General features: G+C 42.8%; 1 protein-coding gene across 1 annotated transcript in view; it reads right to left on the minus strand.

The window, feature by feature from the left end:
• Positions 1-22,179, minus strand: part of si:dkey-112e17.1 — a 56,534-nt gene that overhangs the window by 11,154 nt on the left and 23,201 nt on the right. The window contains exons 2-4 of the mRNA XM_036598625.1: positions 11,104-12,053; positions 5,256-5,307; positions 3,672-3,792 (exon numbers count right to left, since the gene is read on the minus strand). Of these exons, the coding sequence (XP_036454518.1) occupies positions 3,672-3,792; positions 5,256-5,307; positions 11,104-12,053 (1,123 nt within the window). The remainder of the gene's footprint in view (positions 1-3,671; positions 3,793-5,255; positions 5,308-11,103; positions 12,054-22,179) is intronic.

Here is a 22,179-nt window from a genome sequence, read left to right on the forward strand (position 1 = left end):
TAACACTGACTCTGACTCTGCTGACCATATCACTCTGACCCTGCTGACTGTAACACTGACCGTAACACTTACCATAGCACTGATTCTGGCCCCAACACCGACCATAAAACTGCTCCCAAACTCTGACCATATAACACCGACTCTAACCAACGGTAACACTGACCATAACACTTACCATAGCACTGATTATGGCCCTAAAACTGACCATACTCTGACCGTGTAACCCCGACTCTGACTCTGCTGACTGTAACACTGACTCTGACCCTGCTGACTGTAACACTGACTCTGACCCTGCTGACTGTAACACTGACTCTAACCCTGCTGACTGCAACACTGACTCTAACCCTGCTGACTGCAACACTGACTCTAACCCTGCTGACTGCAACACTGACTCTGACTCTGCTGACTGCAACACTGACTCTGACTCTGCTGACTGCAACACTGACTCTGACTCTGCTGACTGCAACACTGACTCTGCTAACTGTTATGCTGACAGTAACACTGACTCAGACCATGACACATAACCTAACACACAACCTAACCTTGCTGACCCCAACTCTGGCCGTCATTTAACCTAAGCAGCTGAACAGCCGGTCCAGGGTGAGTGTGAGGTGAAGCTGGTGCTCAGCCAGAGAAAGTTTAGAGGACTTTAGACTTTACAAATGAATTCCAAAGCCTCAACCACCCCCTCATTCAGAAAAACAGCCTGGCTACTACAACCTCCGGTCAGTGAAATTACAGAGTGAGATCTGACAAATTTGATTTTATTTGAAATTATCTGACAGAGCTCATCGAGAGCTTCAACTGTGACAAAGTCAGAAGTGCAGACTCAAACCCGTCCACACAGAATATAAACATTTACAGGACCGAGTCATTATTACACAATCACATTTAAACAGTGCAGCAAAGCGCTAATAACTGTAGAGGGTTTATGGGTTAAGTGTGACTCGGCCTCGCTGCAGAAGTGAATTTGTCCTGCTCTCCATAATTTGGTCCAAAACCAGGACAACACAGCCGTTTCTGCGTAAATAGCTGCGACAACGCCAGCACTAAACGCTGGAATGACAGAAAGTGGATTGTTGAGGACAGAACATAATGTTTCTATTCATAATAGATTACATAAGAGCCAGTCCAACTATTCCAAGCAGTTTATCAATAATCAAGAAATCACACATCCTGCTGTGGTCTGCACAGCGGAGCAGAGCCGACTGCTGCCCGCTCCCAGCGTGGGACAAAACCTGCTGTTCATTTTAACCATAGAGGTTTTAATAAGAGCCTTAAAAGGAGATTTTCTGTAGTTCTTTGTTGTTTTCTGTTCCCGATCAGTACAGACTCATTAACACGAACGTATAGGTTCAGTTTAGGGACAAACAAAGTCATTAACAACTCAACTGGAAACGAAGCAGAGACCCTTCAATTACAGAGAGGGAGAGAGAGGGAGAGAGAGGGAGAGAGAGAGAGAGAAAGAGAGAGAGAGAGAGAGGGGGAGAGAGAGAGAGAGAGAGGGGGAGAGGGGAAGAGAGAGAGAGAGAGAGAGAGAGAGAGAGAGAGAGAGAGAGAGAGAGAGAGAGGGTGTGAAGAGAGAGAGTAGAGAGAGAGAGAGAGAGAGAGGGGAGAGAGAGAGAGAGAGAGAGAGAGAGGAGGGAGAGAGAAGAGAGAGAGAGGGGGAGAGGGGAAGAGAGAGAGAGAGAGGGGGAGAGGGGAAGATAGAGAGAGAGAGGGGGTGGGTGAGAGAGAGAGAGGGGGGAGAGAGAGAGAGGGAGGGGTGGGGGAGGGAGAAAGACAGAAAAAGAGGGAGAGAGAGAGAGGGAGAGAGAGGTGGGGTGGAGGGAGAGAGAAAGAGAGAGAGAAGAGAGAGAGAGAGAGAGAGAGAGAGAGAGAGAGAGAGAGAGAGAGAGAGAGAGAGAGAGAGAGAGAGAAGGACCAAGACAGAGAGAGCAAGAGAAAGAAAGGGGAACAGAAAAAAGAAATAAAGTCAGTGGCAGAGAGAGAGAAAAAAGAACAAGAAAAAGGGGGAAAGGGAGGGAGAGAGAGAGAGAGAGAGAGAGAGAGAGAGAGAGAGAGAGAGAGAGAGAGAGAGAATAAGAAAAGGAGAGAAAGAGAGGGAGAGGAAGAAGAGGAGGAGAGAAAGGGAGCAAGCAAGAGAGAACAAGCGAAAGAAAGGGGGACAGAAAAAAGAAATAAAGTCAGCGGCAGAGAAATAGAAGAGAGAGAGAGAGCAAGAAAAAGGGGGCAAGGAAGAAGGAGAGAACAAGGGAAAAGTAATAGAGGAAAATGAGGATGAGAGAAGGGAAAGGAACAAAGAGAAAGAGAAAAAAAGAAAAAAGCGAGGGAAGGAAAGACAAAAAAGAAAAATGAGATGTCGGAAAAAGAAAAAGGAGAGATAGATAGATAGAGAGAGAGAGAGAGAGAGGAGAGAGAGAGAGAGAGAGAGAGAGAGACAGACAGAGAGAGGGGGGTGGGGGTGGGGGAGGGAGAAAGAGAGAGATTTTGATCTGATCTGATTTCATTCCGACTGTTTAGGAAACGTTTCAGGGCATCAGGTGAATCTCAAATCTGACCCCAATTCAGAGACTGTTTACATAACACAGACAAGAATCACAGTCTAATCTTCTGATGACGGGACGAAAGCTCAGACAGCGACATGCTTCATCAGCTGACCTGCAGAACGACAACTCACACAACTGTACACTGTAAAATTTACTAGGCTGACATGTTCAGCTCTGATTAGACGCAACCATTTGGCCTAGCATGAGATGCAACATCACACAAAGAACCACTTAACAGTGCAAACTGTTTTTGAGTCTTCATGGTTCTATATAGAACCACTGTCTTTAATAAAGAACCCCTGAAGCAGCACTTTAAGAGTGTACACTAAGATTTGGGGATTTGGAGACCTCTCTGGTGGAAACATGTAACTGCATGCAGCGTGCAGAAGAACACTATAGCTGTGTCCCAATTCAGGGGCTGCATCTGAAGGCCGACTATGTCACCGTGGTGTGACTAGGCTGTCCCATTTCAACGGTTCCTTCATATGCGGCCGAGAAATGAGTCCTTCTTTTCCATGGCAACGAAGGATCCGACGGGTGGATCCTTCTCCAGCCAACATATCCCGAGGTTCACTGTGTGTCGGCGAGGATTCGAGAACATGACGGCATTAGCAGAGGAGCGAACGGCGGCTGAGGAGACACTTTAAATGTGAGTATTGGGTCGATTGGCTGAAGATACAGATGTTTAAAAAGCCAAATATGGTCTGAAGCACAACTTATGCTCACGTGCAGGCGTTGGCGGTGAAACGTCTCCAGCTCTAATAAATAATAATAACGTGACAGGAGTGGCGTTTCGTGATGCACCGATAAGCAAGGAAATCCGCCGTAGAGCAGACCGTCTCATTTCGGTTCAGCCTTCACGGGTCTACACAGCCTTCGAAGGACACGCCTTCATAGACCACGTCCTTCGAAGGATGCAGCGCCTGAATTGGGACACAGCTTTAGTAACGTGGGTTGAGCTCAGTATAACGTTGATTCTGAGATGATCTGAGGCTGAAAATCTAATTTAAGACTCTAAGACCATATTTTAGCCTGTTTTTATAACTCTATAATACTAAAACAAACATCTTACATAGTGCAGCTTTAAACTTATAAAAATATTAGATGCAGTTATATCAGTACCTGTGTGAGGCAGACTGACGCTGTTGTCTTTTTCAGGAACAAGTTGTGGCTCAGCGTGATTTGCAGCCACTAGCTGCAGTTCACTGCCATCAGCGCCTGAGTTTGGCGCCCCCTCTGGAACCTGGAACACATTACAACATCAAAAAAAAACACAGTCAGATTTACATAGACGTCCCGGTGTCTGATGTTTGCTTCTTTAGTTGCAGCACTGGAGCTAAAAGGCTAATGTAGCTAATGGAAGCTTAAGCACACTAATTAGCATGGCGCTAACAGCATGCAGAAATCATCATGCTTGTTCAGCATCTCTGATAGACTTGATTATGTGGTTACGCTGTTCCGACTCACTGATATCCACACAGACTAACATGCGGATGAAGCTTCTATACGGCTGCTGCTACTGTTTTAGCTATGCTGACATGCTTTAGTCCATCTCTAAGCATATTTATATTCCCTCCACTCTTTATGATATTTTATATATATATATATATAAACCTATAAAAGGACTCCTACAGTTATGGTTAGGATCATAGGTCAACAAAGGAAATGCACTGGACAGGAAGCAGAGAATTTCTGTGAAAGGACGCACTCAGTCAGAGCACAGCATACATTAACTTTGGGAACTACTGCGCTGCGTGAGTAGTGAGTGAGTGAGTGACAGGCAGAAAGACACCTGGACAGGCAGACAGATACAAAGAGAGACAGATATCTAGATACCCAGAAAGACAGACAGATAGATACCTAGACAGACAGACATATCGACAGACAGATAGATATACAGACAGAGTAAGAAAGAGAGATAGACACAGATAGAGAGAGACAGAAATAGGCAGAAAGACACACATTCAGACAGAGAGACATGCAGATAGATGAAGACAGACAGAGAGACAGAAAAACACATACACCGGCAGAGAGACAGAGAGACACATACACAGAGAGAGAGACAGAAAGACACATACACAGACAGAGAGACAGGAAAAAACACATACACCGGCAGAGAGACACATACAGAGAGAGAGAGAGAGACAGAAAGACACATACACCGGCAGAGAGACAGGAAAAAACACATACACCGGCAGAGAGACAGACAGAAAGAGACAGAAAGACACATACAGAGAGAGAGAGAGAGACAGAAAAAAACATACACAGACACACAGAGAGAGAAAGGCACACAGACAGACAGACAGACACAGAGACAGACAGACATAAAGACAAGCAGACAGATAGAGAGACAGAAAGACACAGACAGAGAGACAGGAAAAACCACATACACCGGCAGAGAGACAGAGACAGAAAGAGACAGAAAGACACACAGAGAGAGAGAGACAGAAAGACACATACAGAGAGAGAGAGAGACAGAAAGACACATACAGAGACAGAAAGGCACACAGAAAGACAGACAAAGACAAGCAGACAGATAGAGAGACAGACAGAAACACAGAGAGACAGAGACACACAGGGAAAGAAACACAGAGAGACAGAGACACACAGACAGTCAGTCAGACAGACGAGTAAAGTAGGCCTGTCTTGTGTTGTCTGCTCTGTAAAGCTCAGTAGCGTCTGTCTCTAATCTAGATGATAATTTACCTCAGAGTTGATGGACGACGTGCTGTTGGATCCTTTAGCACATAGTTTCGGTCTGTGGAGAGAAATAAGAACAGCGCTCGGTTTTGCTCATTTTCATTAGTTCACCGAGTTCATGTCCCTTATTGCCATGTCGACCGCGGTTGCTAGGACTCCGGCGCTCCTTTAAACGCTGCATTACTTCCAGCCAAATCACTTCCCCAAGTCAGGTGGGCACACAGAACCAGACCAGCCTCATTAGGAGTGGGTTTTTACTAGGGGCACAGTAAAGCGGGCAGGACGACTGCAGGACGGAGCGGATATTTCACAGAACACCCCGGTGAAAATCAGACATAACTGCATGACCTCGTGCCTGTGGGTCTCTGCCTGCAAAGGAGCATTATTTCATTTTCAAACTCGACCCTGAACGAGCCTTTATTGACACTGGCACTCTGCTCAGAACATCCAATGACGTCAAAAGGCACACAGCCCTCATAAACATCTCATTTTAAAAGGTAATGATTGGGTTTTTGTCTCTGCAGTTCTGACTCGGTGATGGAGAAGTCAGCGTCTCGGAGGTACAGTTAAACCCCGCAAACTGGGTCTGACTCGCAGCAACATGCCGGCTCCCTGCGGAGCTTAACGTCCGCGCTGTTCCCAGTAATTGGGCCTCAGTTTTAGGGAAAAGGTCTGTTTCAGATTGTACTCCAGTGAAAAAGTAAACAGCACAGAAAGTCTCTTTGGCAACGGCCATGAAATAAGACCAAAATGTTCCTTATAAAAACAACAAGTAAATCAGAGAAATAAATTCTGTTGTGGTTCAAGCTTGAATGTGACTCTTACATTTTAACCCCTAAAACTGACCCGAAATTACAAAGAGAGACAGTAAATACAAAGTTATACATATTTTGCATCTACACTCGCTGTCCATTTTATTAGCTCCACTGACCATATAGTTTCACTGCATAATTTGTTGCCCCGTTCTTCAGTGGTCAGGACCCCCATGGACCCTCACAGAGCAGGTACTATTTGGGTGGTGGATCATTCTCAGCACTGCAGTAACACTGACGTGGTGGTGGTGTGTTAGTGTGTGTTGTGCTGGTGCGAGTGGATCAGACACAGCAGTGCTGCTGGAGTTTTTAAACACCGCAGCGTCCTTGTGGGCAGCGTCCTGTGACCACTGATGAAGGACTAGAGGATGACCAACACAAACTGTGCAGCAGCAGATGAGCTATCGTCTCTGACTTTACATCTACAAGGTGGACTGACAAGGTAGGAGTGTCTAATAGAGTGGACAGTGAGTGGACACAGTGTTTAAAACTCCAGCAGCACTGCTGTGTCTGATCCACTCGCACCAGCGCAACACACACTAACACACCACCACCACCACGTCAGTGTTACTGCTGAGAATGACCCACCACCCAAATAATACCTGCTCTGTGAGGGTCCATGGGGGTCCTGACCACTGAAGAACAGGGTAACAAAGAATGCAGAGAAACAGATGGACTACAGTCTGTAACTGTAGAACTACAGAGTGAAATTATATGGTCAGTAACAAAAGTTCATGCTTCTGAAATATTTGAGGATTATAGGTTTTAGGAGGATGTAAATTACTGTAATTTAATTCAGGGTAATTTTGGACCGTTTCTATTGGTCCAGTCATCACAGCTGCTCACGCAACGCAACTTTTCACCATTCATTTTTTACATCATTTGAAAAAAAAACAGCCACATTCAAATGTGTAAAAAATAAAAATAATAACACCTGTAAAAAAGTGAATTCACAAGATTTTGGCATGAAAGTGACGACACAGAGGTAAAATTCAAAGTGAGTGTGAAACTGATTGGGAAATGAACGCAACACTGAACCTCAACAAAGGAAATGTAACGGATATCTCTTATCTGGGGCTTAACAGCAGCGAAAGATTCGATTACAATCCGATTACAGCTCCTACAAGCCTGACAAAGAAAAATCTTGTGAATCCGGCTCTTTGAATTGCTGTGTTTGATCCATTTAAACAGGTCCATCCACAGACCCCCTCTTTTCCTCCTACCAGTCCTCTCGCTTTGCGTCTCTCTATTATGTACCTGCTTTTCCTCTTTTGTGGCCTACAGTTACTGCCACAGGCGGCGTCATGAACAAGTCCAGGTATGAATAGCGGGTTCTGACATCAAAGCAGCGCCGCCAAGGGAGAAGAAAGATGATCTAATTTGCCTACAACACAAGACAAAGAGTCCAGCTGAACAAACACGAACTGAAGAGACAAACGGAGTTTTGGTTATAATGTTGGGTTGCAATGAGGTGGTGATGTCACCTGATGTCCCTCTAGGTCAGGGGTCGCAACCCAAATATTAAGAAGAGCCATTGTTTCATTTCAACAAAAGGCAAACCGCCTTGGGAGCCACAACATTTAATGTCAATTTATTCAAGTACTGTTTTATCGTCTTGGCTGTATGTCTCAGTATGTGCTGATGTACTAATACAGGCTAAAAAATGTAATATAAATGAAAACACAGACAGCTTTAATCTTTAGCTCAGCTACAGCTGCTTTTCTCACATCTCCGGCAGGAAACTTTTCCTCAAAAGTAGAACAGCTTCTTGTAAAATGTCTCTCAACGTTTAATTTTTTGCGAGGCTGAAGTCGCTTCTCATTCGCCGGCTTCTTGTTCAGATTTTCCTGTTCCGACTTAAATGCTGCCTGAGGTGCCAGAAATGCAACTGCTGCACCATTTAAGGTGGAACGGGATAATTCGAACAAGAAGCCGGCGAATGAGAAACTGACTACAGCTTTGCGACTTTTTCAGTGTTTGTCAGTTCCTCACTGCAGATTAAACGTATCAGGAAACCAGCTGGAGTGATTATAAACACAAATAAGTCCATTCGTCTCCAAATTATCGTTGATCATCTTAAATCTCTCTCTTTGCCGTTTCGTTAGGTACTAGCTAGGCGAGATTGTCGTCTGTGTTGCTATGGTGACCAGCAGTCTGTGCTGATCTTCAGGGTTAAAGGGTGAATCAGCAGTTCTACATAAACTCCAGAGTTTAAGACCATTTATTGTTAAACTGTGTTGAACGATCAGCAGAGCTTTATTTTACTGTAAAGGAGGATTATTTTATTTTTACCTACTAATCTAATTCAGCTGTGGAGCCACAACAGGGCAGTAAAAGAGCCGCATGTTGCCGACCCCTGCTCTAGGTCTTCAGGGAAGGCCTAATGATTTCCTGGGAATTAAACATACATGTCTATAACTTTAAGCATTTTTATTCAATAGAATGACTCTGCAAGTGCTGTAATAATATGCTTGAAACTCCCAACTAGCCAATCAGGATTGTTTTCTCTGTGGCATCTAGGCAGATTCGGCTAAGTGAGTTCTCCCATTGGGTCGGACTTCAGGAGCTGGACTGAAGGCCTTACATGTTAGATTAACTACCAACACAATTAGGAAGTGACAGAGGAACCAACCAATCATGATTTGATTTACAATGGAACCAACTTAGAGAGAGAAAATATCACTCAAGGCCTTCTGGAAGTTCTAGATACATCACTGACTGTAAATATGAGCCGTAGTCTAAGCAGTGCTCCGGTTAGTTGTTAGGAATGGAAAACAGAGGTGGCAGCTCTTTGCCAGAACTCTTTACTGAGTCACTGTAAAACTGTAAAAACACACGTTACAAGTTTCAGAAAAAACATAACGTATTTAATCTAGAAGGCCCAAAAAGGTTCAAGTGTCTGTTACCTTAGTGCTAACACACTTTAATAAATCAGCATCATCAAAGAAGCAGTTTTTTCTTTTTTTTTTTAAACACGTTTTGATATTTATGGCCTGAATTGAAGGCCTATACTCTTAAAAAAAAAGATGGTTCTTCAAGGGTTCTTTAGTAAAGAAAATGGTTCTATAGAGATCCATGAACACTAAAGGGAGCACTTTGCATGATTAAAGGGTTCTTTGCATTATGACAACATTTTTCAGATTGATGAAGAATCTGTTGTACGTTTCGAAATAGAGCATTCTTGAAAAAGGTTCTATATAGCACTAAAAAGGGTTCTTGTATTGTCACAATGTCTAGCTTTAGAACCCTTTTGGTGCTAAAGAGAACCCTTCATCAATCTATAGAACCATTTCATGATGCAAAGAACCCTTCAATCATGCAAAGGGCTCTTTTAGTGTACATGGTTCTCTGTAGAACCATTTTCATTACTAAAGAACCCTTGAAGAACCATCTTTTTTAAGTGTGCACCAATAGTGATGGTTTGTCCCTGAAAATGATCTTTTTAAAAGGTCCGGGTGACGACACAATTACCACAATCAGCGAAATCAAAAATCTGATATTTTCAATAAAATAATTTTGCCGTTCTGTTCTTCAAGCCCATTTTAGCAATACAGGCTTGAACTTTGAACAGCTGCCACTTCAGTTCACTAGATGGCACTGTGTACCTTTTACTCTCTAGATGGGAAGGGAGAAGTCTAGCCGTTTACTCACAACAGCACAAATTAGGTATTGTCATATATATTCTATTACACACAAGACTACATTACATTCTAATATTTAAACGACAGAACTCGAAAGAGAGTGTATTATCATGGGTAACATCATGGCTGTGATTTGGTTGAGTACAGAGGATCATCACAGTCGCGATGTAAATCAGGAAAAGACACAACCTTAAGTGTCCGAATGCTTTTATACAATAGTTCTGCAAAAAAAGAAAGAAAGAAAAGAAAGAAAGCGAAGTAGCCCTGAACACAGTATTGAAAGTGCTTGAATATTGGCTTGAATCCGGGCAGAGTTACAGTTTCTAGGCTATGAAGGACCAACTGGGTGAACCAGTCTGCTACAGCGCCACCCTGAGGCAGAGCAGTGCTGCAGCTCTAGTTAGCTAAGAACACCAGAGACAGAAGCTGACTGTGAGTGAAGCAGATAAACAGTGAGCTTCACTGAATCTGGATATGAGCGTTCTTAGCATAACCGCATAATAAATTTATTTTCAGTGACCCTTCCCCTCCAATTTTTATCGAGACATTCAGGGCGCTCCAAGAGGTTAATTAGGGTGTCCCAGAGCCCTCAGGACCTCCCTGTATTTCACACAGTGCAAAAATCTATGTGAATATCAGGTTGAGCTCAGCTTTTTCAAATGTTTTCTGACGCTGACCACGGTTTAATTCACACAGTCTGTAAAACGTTACACAACTCATCTTGTTTGCTGTGTTGTATTCTGTTGGTTTCTGGCTGATTCAAGTTTGTTTGGTTGCTCTATCGCAGCTACCAACCAAAAAGCTTGCTAAGGAACAAGAAGAGGTTCTGAATTCGATGCTGCCCTGCTGTCCCACTCTTCAGAAGCTGACCAAATTGGTAGGCGGCTGAAAAATTATCTTATAGATGTACATTAATTTTTTGCTTTAAAGTAGAAAATTAGTGATGCTCAACTGCAGCCTAAAGCAATCTATTACTTATCGAACGGAGCTCAGCGGATACAATTACTGTAAATAACGCTTCTCAACCAATACGACTGTGCCATTGGAGTGAACAGTTGTATCGCTGCTGTCGGAACAAAACCTTGTTTCTCCAAAATGATAACTTTACAGCAGCTTTTAATGTAAGTCAATGGAATCAGACGTTTTTGCAAGTAATTTTGGGCCATTTCTTCTTTTCCATTCATTGTGAAATGTACACACAACATAAAGGGCGACTGGCATTTTCAAATTATGTTAAAAACATAATTTACATGTAATAATGTCAAAAAATTGAGATAAGTTTTTGTTCTGACAGCAGTGATATGTATATAAACATATCAATATCAGATGCTAAATAAATGATGGTAATACTTTGACCTTTTATCTGTGCTTGGTGACAACATTTCCAACGTTCACTCCTACCTCAATATCATGCAGAGAACGCTGGCAAGGGCCATGACGAAGAAAGCAGCTCCGCTAATGACAGCTAGCAGCACATCCACCGTGCCACTAGAGGGTGCTAACGACCTTTGTCCTCCAGTTGTGGCCACCTGGGTGTGGTTGTGGTAGCGGAAGAGCAGGGCGAACCCCCGGCCCCAATGGGTGGTGGTGATTAGCTCCATGATCACTTCCACCATCTCTACATCTGACCCGAAAACGAGCTGATTGCTGGACGGACGGTTGGAGCCGCAGAAGCGTGAGGAGAAGGAGATCAGGTCTGAAATATAGAGGACATCATGGGGGCAAGCATCCATTATCGGCTGCTGGGTCTCTGGACTCGTGGCTTCGTCAGTGCCGATGGCTGTGGGAGTCGTAAGAAGCAAACCGGCCATTTTATCTTTGGGTTCACTGGCGGATCTTGACGATTGAGGGGATACCGAGTTCTGGGCTTTATTTCCAGGTGGTTGAGGGCCAGAGAGCAGCTGAGAAGGTGGAGGATCCGGAGGTGCGGCAGAAGGGGACTCATTAGAACGCTTGGCTGAGTTGGAGACTTTCGCCATCTCCATTTTATTGGACTCCACTTGGACGACTACCTGCTTGACCTCCTCGTTCTGCATGGACCGCTGATTTTCCTTCGCCACGTTCTGATTATTGGCTAGGTTAGTTTTGGAAAGCAATACGCCGACAGAAGAGCTGAGACTTTCCTCTTCCTCCTCCAGAGTTGACGCAGACGTGGTTGGACTTCTTGCTGGACTGCCGTTATTCTCGAAAACATCAAAATCGAACATCTCCATGGTGAGCTGGTGGCCGACAGGCACAAAGAACTGCCAGACGCAGTGGGTGCCGGAGGAATAATTGTAGGGAAAACCAGGAGACAGAACGAGGCCCTGGACATCCACAACGTCCACCTTGGCTCCACATTCAAAGTACACCTAAAAAATGAAAACACAAAAGAATAAGGTTGTGGTCAGCCCTCAGAAGTCTCAAGCCCATTTCACACCAGACATGGTAACCACGCCACGTGATGTGCCACGCAGTGCCACGCCTATATTAATCAGTGTAGCCTTCCACATCAGCCGCTCACGTCACAGCGGCGGTAATGTGAGTCAGCTTTGGGTCTATTTCTGATGCGTGCTGTGGTTTAGCCAGCAGGTTCTATACAGAAACAGTAAAGAAATGCAACGTCTATGCTATAATATACAATCTAGACTAATAAACAACAACAGATCCACTTTAAACTCCTTGACAGGTTACACCAATTGATGACAAAGCCAGCAACAGTGAGGCTGTGAATCAATCACAGTTATATTTCATGATATAAAATGTGTGACAGCAGAAATGGTTTCTATCATTCTATTTAACTCTACAACATTCCTAAAAGTGATAACGACAGAACCGGGAAAAGATCCATGTTTTTTAATAGTATTAAAAAACAAACCTAAGAACACTTTTGGTGCTATACAGAACCATTTTCAAAACAATTCTCTATAGAACCATATACAACACATTCTCCATCAATCTGAAGGACCATTTAATCATGCAAAGGGTTCTTTGAGTATTCATGGTTATGAACAGAACCATTTTCTTTACTAAAGAACCTGTGAAGAACCATCATTTTAAGAGTGTAAGTACACTTCGCTGTACTTCTATGTAATCGTTTTGTGTTAAAAATTCTCTGACGAAAATCTTCAGTGGCTGAAATTTCGACGCATCCTTTGTTTTATATTAATGGAGAAATTGTGTGAAAAGCACAGATTGTTTGAATTTGATGAAAAGGTATTGTTGTGCGTTAGACTCTGAAAAACAAAATGCAGACTGTAAACGTGATTCACTACTCAAATAACTTCACATTTCAAAAGATAAACTGATCCAAACACTAAGAACTCGTTTTACAGTAAAAATGAGGCCTCCAGTTTTTAAATACTGCATGTGTAAATGAACAATGTAGATCTACAACTCAAGCTGGACAGTAACGGCTCGTCACTAAACGTGTTTAGGGTTCAGAAAGAGCTGTGTGTTGGAATAACTCACCACAGCTCAGCTCCGCTTTTCTAAGGATGGCGTTTTTTTTTTTTTTGCAAATGAAATACATTGCATATATTGTCATATCAGTATGACCTGACCATTTTATATCGCCCCCTACACTTCCTGTAGTGTATTGCAGTCTGTCAGAGTGACTGTGTGGATCATATGAACATTATAGAGGCTTTTCAAATGAAACAGTAGAAGCCATATCGCCCCCTACACTTCCTGTAGTGTATTACAGTCTGTCAGAATGACTGTGTGGATCATATGAACATTATAGAGCTTTTTAAATGAAACAGTAGAAGCCATATCGCCCCCTACACTTCCTGTAGTGTATTACAGTCTGTCAGAGTGACTGTGTGGATCATATGAACATTATAGAGCCTTTTTAAATGAAACAGTAGAAGCCATATCGCCCCCTACACGTCTTGTAGTGAATTACAGCCCTTTATACTGCTGCTGTAGTTAACATGACATTACATTAACTACAATAAACAGTCTGGCAGCCGTTTCTGGGTTTACTGTAAATTCATGTAAGCAAGAAAACTGCATGAAATTGACATCAATTTGCCCAAAATGACAGCAGACAGCGTTAAGGCGACTTGAACAACCTTACAGGCCAAACATTTCTGTTATTTGGAGAATCATCTTCAGTTTACCGCTCCCAAACCTGAACTATTCAACCCTCCTGCTTCGGCCGCCGCGTATCAAAGCCGTTCGCTCCGTCTGCCTCGCTAACCGCAGGGAGGTATTTCTTCAAACACATGGCTAGTAATATTTCCCAGGTGTGCAGGATGGAGGGGACGTCGAGATAATTGGAGGCAGATGGGAATTGGGAGAGGAACGCTCTGATCCAGACCTTCGCAGGGGCCTGCTTGTTTATTGGGTTTCCTTTTAGCCGCAGTTCTGGACATAAAAAAAAAAAGACGATGCGAGACCCACACGCTGCTAGACAGGTAACAAGCCTCGCCCCAGGCAACTCCATCAATCTGGAATGAAATTATAAATCTACTGAGACGGGAGAGCAAAAAAACCCGAAGAAATGCTCTCTGGTTCGAGGAAAAACTGGAGAAGCTCTACTCTCCTCCATCTGTGTCCCATCATCAAAGGCATTCCGCAGACAATACATTTTAAGTGGCAAAAATCAAGACGTCCTTGTTATTCACGGCTGTATGAAAGGCAGGGGATAATGCAGCTCTCCCAAAACAAAGAGCTGCGTTGCTGTTTCAGCTGGCTGAGAAATGCAGTTACTGAGAGCGAGAGGCAGAAACTGCAGCCCAAACTATATGAAAACTCTAACCCGATACCTACAGGTGGGCAATATGACGATATGTTATCACTATTGTGATAAAATGACAGATTTAAACTAATATCAGTGGTGAGACAACTAGAACAGAAATGCTGTTGTCTAGCGCACCTATGGGACTACTAATAGTATGTTAGCGCTAAGCTTTGGTCATTCTAGAATAAAATAAGACATTCTGAGGGTTCCCCACTGACGTACTGGCACCCTGAAAACAACATCAGCCGGGGTATATTAACTTGTTCACAAATTTAAATAAAAACTAAATATCGTGACACATCGTGTACCACAAAAGTGTCATTTTTTGGCAAATCTACCACCAATTTCTGTTAATTAGCTCTTATTTTTCATCAGGTTTGGATGCATATCACGTTATTTTAAATCATTTTTTTTTATTCATTTACCAGTTTGGCCTGTTTTGCTGTAATAAAGGTCGGCAACTGAAGACTGTTAGCTTTGCATTCCCTGGCCAGCGTTAATGCATGGAACCGTTACTATCCTCAAAAATCAGCCAGTCCTCACATTAGACGTTCATTATAATATAAAATAAATCTAAACCTTAATATTACATAATATTTTATTAGCCAACTGATATACACTATATGGACAAAAGTATTGGGACACCATCTCATCACACCTACAGGAGCTTTTATGACTCCCATTCTAAACCCTTAGGCATTAATATGGAGTTGGTCCCTCTTTGCAGCTCTAACAGCTTCCACTCTTCTGGGAATCTTTCTACAAGATGTTGGAGAGTCTGTGGGAATTTGTGTCCATTTATCCAGAAGAGCGTTTGTGAGGTCAGACACTGATGTTGGACGAGAGGGTCTGGCTCACAATCTCTGTTCTAGTTCATCCCAAAGGCGTTGGATGGGGTTGAGGTCAGGACTCTGTGAGGGCCAGTCAAGTTCTTCCACACCAAACTCACCCAGTCAGGCCTTTATGGAGCTGCTTTGTGCACTGGGGCTCAGTCATGCTGGAACAGGAAAGGTTCTTCCCCAAACTGTTCCCACAAAGTTGGAAGCTACACCTGTCCAAAATGTCTTGGTGCTGAAGCATTAAGATTTCCCTTCACTGGAACTGAGGGTTCTAGACCAACCCCTGAAAAACAGCCCCAGATCATCATCCCTCCTCCACCAAACTTTACAGCTGGCACAATTTTTTTTAGGGTAAGTTCTCTGCATTTGCATATGTTTAGAAGAACACAATGCTTATGAATCACATTCATGCCTGCAGCACACTGGTGCTGGGGTTCGTACATCAGGTTGGAAACTTGCATTAAATTTTACATCAAATTCACATACTTTAACTTGAATTTCCACCTTTTTTTAGACTATTTAAAGATCAGATCTGTGTGGGTAAAATGATTATAAATTAGGCCTCCGAATTATTGTACATACTTTTATCTTTTTTTTTAGAGAACTGCATGCAGCCATGCTTCTATGACTCAGCCAAATTAGCCTTGTAGCTCCAACACTAAAACTACTAAAAAGACACTAATATCTTGGTTGACCAACAACATTTAGGAGGGTAAATTTCAGTCTTTTAAAGCCAAAAAATGAAGACTGTCCAGCAGGAATTCAAATCTCCGGCTTGACTTGTTGCTCAAGTTGTTGAGCTAACTGAGCAGAACCACCCTGTGAAACATGTCCCAGGTGGTACAAGGCACGTTTACCGTGAGTTCATGTGATACGGCAGCAGTAATCGCGGGAACGACACATGAGCCGGCCGAACGGCGCGAGAGCGAGTAAAGCTGATTTCAGGTCTGCACGAGAGCTGTTGAGCAATCCACTACAGCGGGAGAGAGCCTCAGCAACACCACGGCTCAAGAGGCGAGAAAAGGGTTTAAATACACAGTGCGGCTCAAAACACGAGGTTTACAGAGGAGCCTTCCTTACTTTACTACACTGAACACACTCCTACTGCACTCAACACACTCCTACTGCACTCAACACACTCCTACTGCGCTGAACACACTCCTACTGGACTCAACACACTCCTACTGCACTCAACACACTCCTACTGCACTCAACACACTCCTACTACACTCCTACTACGCTGAACACACTCCTACTACGCTCAACACACTCCTACTGCACTGAACACACTCCTACTACACTCCTACTGCACTGAACACACTCCTACTACACTCCTACTGCACTGAACACACTCCTACTACACTCCTACCGCGCTGAACACACTCCTACTGCGCTCAACACACTCCTACTGCACTGAACACACTCCTACTACACTCCTACTGCGCTCAACACACTCCTACTACACTCCTACTGCACTGAACACACTCCTACTGCGCTGAACACACTCCTACTGCACTTAACACACTCCTACTGCACTTAACACACTCCTACTGCACTCCTACTGCGCTCAACACACTCCTACTGCACTGAACACACTCCTACTACACTCCTACTGCACTGAACACACTCCTACTGCACTGAACACACTCCTACTGCACTGAACACACTCCTACTACACTCCACACACTCCTACTGCACTCAACACACTCCTACTGCACTCAACACACTCCTACTACACTCAACACACTCCTACTACACTCCTACTGCACTGAACACACTCCTACTGCGCTCAACACACTCCTACTGCGCTCAACACACTCCTACTACACTCCTACTGCGCTCAACACACTCCTACTACACTCCTACTGCGCTCAACACACTCCTACTACACTCCTACTGCGCTGAACTCACTCCTACTACACTCCTACTGCGCTCAACACACTCCTACTACACTCCTACTGCGCTCAACACACTCCTACTACACTCCTACTGCGCTCAACACACTCCTACTACGCTGAACACACTCCTATTACGCTGAACACACTCCTACTACGCTGAACACACTCCTACTACGCTGAACACACTCCTACTACGCTGCATGTCCAGAACTCCGTAAACTCCAGAGTTTCCTCTGAAATGAAGGTGTTAATAGTGAGTCTGTGCTGCAGTAACAGCCTCGACTCTTCTGGGAAGGCTTTACACTAGATGTTGAACATTGCTGTGAGGATTTGATTGAGCATTAGTGAGGTCAGGTACTGATGTTGGATGGTCAGTTCTGGATCACTAACTCATCCCAAAGGTACTGGATGGAGCTCCATCACTCCAGAGAACCCAGTTCCACTGCTCCACAGCCCAATGCTGGGGGCTCAATAGCAAAGTTGGATGTGTTTGGGGATCAATAAGGTCTAATTCTGGTCACTTCCTGTCTGTCCAGTTCCATCATGAGGAGTGTTGTGAATTAGTGATGTACACTCTTAAAAAAAGATGGTTCTTCAAGGGTTCTTTAGTAAAGAAAAGGGTTCTATATAGAACCATGAACACTCAAAGAACCTTTTGCATGATTTAAGGGTTCTTTGAATCATGAAATTGTTCTTCAAATTGATGGAGAATGTGCTGTAGCAGGTTCTATATAAAACTTTTTGAAAAGGGTTCTATGTAGCGCCAAAAAGGGTTCTGTTACTGTTACGATGTCAAGCCTGTAACAAAAGATGAACCCTTTTTTAGTGCTACATAGAGCCCTTTTAAAAAAGCCTCTATATAGGCCCCTTTTCAAAAAGGTTCTAAATAGAACCACTGGCTTTACTAAAGAACCAGTGAAGAACCACCTTTAAGTGTGTATTTTTGCTATTTATTTTTAATCATGTCATAACTTCTCGTTTTTCCCAAAATATTCTAAATTGTGAATAAGCTACTTTGGGAATAACGTGAAGTTACGACGTGAACAAAAATAGCAAATGTTATTAAATACACACTTACAAAAGATGGTTCTTTAAGGGTTCTTTACTAAAGACCATGCATTCTACATAGAACCATGAACACTCAAAGAACCGTTCGCATGCTTAAATGGTTCCTTGCATCATAAATGGTTCTTCAGATTGATGAAGTTGTATATGGTTCTACACAGCACCAAAAAGGTTCTGCTATTGTTACGATGTCAAGCTGGTAAAAATAGATGAACCCTTTTTTTAATGCTACATAGAACCCTTTTCAAAAAGGATCTGTATTGAACCATATACAGCACATTCTCCTTCAATCTGAAGAATGATTTCAACATTTAATCATGCAAAAGGTTCTCTGAGTGTTTAGGGTCCTATATAGGACCATTTTCTTTACTAAAGAACCCTTGAAGAACCTTCTTTTTTAAGCGTGTATTTAATAACATTCGTTATTTATTTTTAATCTTGTCACAATTTCTCATTTACATTTTGGTGATTCGCCAACACTCTTAAAAAGATGCTTCTTCAAAGGTTCTTTAGTAAAGACAGTGGTTCTACCTAGAACCATGAACACTTAAAGAACCACTTGCGTGTTTAAATGGTTATCTGCGTGGTGAAATGTTTTTTTATAATGATGGAGAATGTGTTGGTTCTATACAGAACCAAAAAGGGTTCCGCTATTGTTTCAAGGCTGACGTCGTAACTATAGCAGAACCAGTTTTCCAAAGGTTTCCACATAGAACAACATACAACACATTCCCCATCAATCTGAAGAACAATTTCACCATGCAAAGAACCCCCGGTTCTTTGAGTGTTCATGGGTCCATAGAGACCCACCGTCTTTGCTAAAGAACCCTTGAAGAACCATCTTTTGCAAGAGTCTGTAACATTTCAATCTTCACTGTTTAAGTTTATTAATGTGACAAGTGACTCTGAACTTTCGAACAGTAGTGTTAAAGTGAAGATGGTTGTGACATCACAACCATCACGAATTTAAAGCAGCCTGTTTTTGCAGCTTAGTAAAGACAGAGTGCTGAAACAAAGTTTACGTAATACATTCATCTTTATTATTTAAAATCAAGGACAATTGTTTTCCTGATGGTGTGCAAAAGTTATGGCACCCCGATCATATTTTGCAGTGAATAAGTTAAACGCAACACAGTCCTGCACACTTTTATGCACAACTATTGTTCATTTGCTGAGTTTCACCTTTTTTCCAAAACACACTTCATCATATTCTTCACTTCATAACTTTCATATTTCATAAGCTACATTCTAAAGGTGGGGGTCGTATGAGAGCTGTAACTGTCTTCTTTCCAGTCAAATAGATGGGTGATGTCATTTTAAACCCTTATAATAAAAGAAGCTGAACTCAATTTTTTTTCTACTGAAAGTCGACCCATTTTTCCACAAATCTGGGCTATAAACTATAAACAGATGGCGTCTCTTCAGTGATCTGCTCTGTAAACATTACTTTTATAAAATAATACAAAGAGCGTCTAAGATTTTTGGCTTTCAGCAGTAAATTGTAAGCATACAGCAATATGTGTATCATAAAACACATGCTCTGTTAATTTAAGTGGAACTTCTACCAATTACATTTATTTCATGCAGTTACTGAATAATTTACCTTATGATTTGGGCATGTAAATTCCAAAACATAAAAAAACCAAAATACACCCCAAAGAATAAATAAATAAATAAAATGTGGTTTGTGCAAAAATAATGGCACATTTTATATTCATCCAAAACATTAAACTCAGCAAATAAACAGAAATCGTGCACTAAAATTTGCAGAAAAGCATATTACAGCGTGTTCTCAGTCGAGGACGTTCCTATTTTCACAATAAAGCAACTCATTTGTTCAACTTTTGCACACAACTGCATACGTCCTTCAAAAAACAGCACTATTCTATATCTTTAGGAATAAATGTGCCGAGTTCACCAGCACCCCCCCCTCCAAACGGGCAGAACTGGGTCATTACGGTGGCTCTGCCATAGGAGCGGCCGATCTGGTTGGCACGGTGTAATGTGCATGGTAGACTTCACATGAATGCCGGCCCGAGTGCCACTGTGCAGGGTAGGAAATGGGGGCATTCTTACAACGCCAAACATCCAGGCTGCGTTACATCACCGCCCCGCGCTGGCACACACTAATGACTAAAGATGCCTCGTCTCTCTCTCTCAGGGAAACAAAGGCAGGCTGTGGCGTTTGGTGAAATAGCGCTTTAATGAAGAGCGGAGCTGGAGCAGTTTATATAAGGACCCGCTGGCCATCGCGCCCCAGTTGGAGCTAAAGGCTGGACGATATGGGGAAATTACATCACGATACTTAGACACATTTCCACAGCAGTGCTGCTGGAGTTTTTAAACACCTCAGTGTCACTGCTGGACTGAGAATAGTCCACCAACCAAAAATATCCAGCCAACAGCGTCCTGTGGGCAGCGTCCTGTGACCACTGATGAAGGACTAGAGGATGACCAACACAAACTGTGCAGCAGCAGATGAGCTATCGTCTCTGACTTTACATCTACAAGGTGGACCGACAAGGTAGGAGTGTCTAATAGAGTGGACAGTGAGTGGACACAGTGTTTAAAACTCCAGCAGCACTGCTGTGTCTGATCCACTCGTACCAGCACAACACACACTAACACACCACCACCACCACCACGTCAGTGTTACTGCAGTGCGGAGAATGACCCACCACCCAAATAGTACCTGCTCTGTGAGGGTCCATGGGGGTCCTGACCACTTAAGAACAGGGTAAAAGGGGGCTAACAAAGTATCAGAGAAACAGATGGACTACAGTCTGTAACTGTAGAACTACAAAGTGCACCTATATAGTAAGTGGAGCTAAAAAAAAGGACAATGAGTGTAGAAACAAGGAGGTGGTCAGAATGTTATGCCTGACCGGTGTATGAACCATTAAAATAGTAAACAAAATAAACAGTAAAAAATATTTACATTGATTGTTTTAAACTCAAGGCATCGCAACTGCATTTCTTTTAAAGTTGAAAGATTTACAAGAAGAACCATAAACAACACATTCTCCATCAATCTGAAGAACCATGTCACCATGCAAAGAACCATTTAAGTACGCAAACGGTTATATATACACATTTTAAAAAGATGGTTCTTCAAGAGTTCTTTAGTAAAGAAACTGGTTCTATATAGAGCCATGAACGCTCAAAGAATCCCTTGCATGATTAAACGGTTCTTTGCATGGTGAAGATTGATGGAGAAAAGGGTTCTTCTATTGTAACAAGCCTGACATCATAACAACAGAAGAACCTTTTTTGGTGCTATATTGAACCCTTTTCAAAAAGGTTCCACATAGAATCATCCACAGCACATTCTCCATCAGTCTGAAGAACAACTTCACCATGCAAAGAACCATTTAATCACGCAAAGCGTTCTTTGTGCGCTAATGGTTCTATATAGAACCAGGTTTTCACTAAAGAACCCATTTCAATCATATTTGTTTACGTTTATGAACTTTTTTGTTGAATACTGAATTTTTTAACACTGTTTTTAATGAATACTTTCTTTTTTTGAAGAAAAGTGTCTCTCATATCTGTTATGGCAGCCTGAAAACGAGCAGCTGCAGAACCGAGCGGAAGAACAAGAGCGAGTGAGCTAATGTCCCGTTAAGGCAGGCTGAGTCAGTCAGAGAGTTTCAGGAAATAAGGCCAGACGGACACACAGCTGCTGCTGAGAGCAAAGACCAACACACAAGAGCAGAAACAGCAGACAAATACAGCTCTGTGTCCTGCAGGTTACGCATGTATGACCCATAAGTACAGGGTAGCACAGGGCACTGCGGTCAGCAGCCCAGTCTACAACTTCACTCTTCATGTCTGAGTGCCTTTTTAGTCCAAAGATAACCTGAAAAACCAGAGAAGAACACAGCAAATATACACAAAGTGCTTTTTACACAAAGTCAGCATTTCATTCTGAAACCGAAAGCACAAACCC

This window comes from Colossoma macropomum, unplaced genomic scaffold (assembly GCF_904425465.1).
Source record: "Colossoma macropomum unplaced genomic scaffold, Colossoma_macropomum, whole genome shotgun sequence".
Lineage (NCBI taxonomy): Eukaryota > Metazoa > Chordata > Actinopteri > Characiformes > Serrasalmidae > Colossoma > Colossoma macropomum.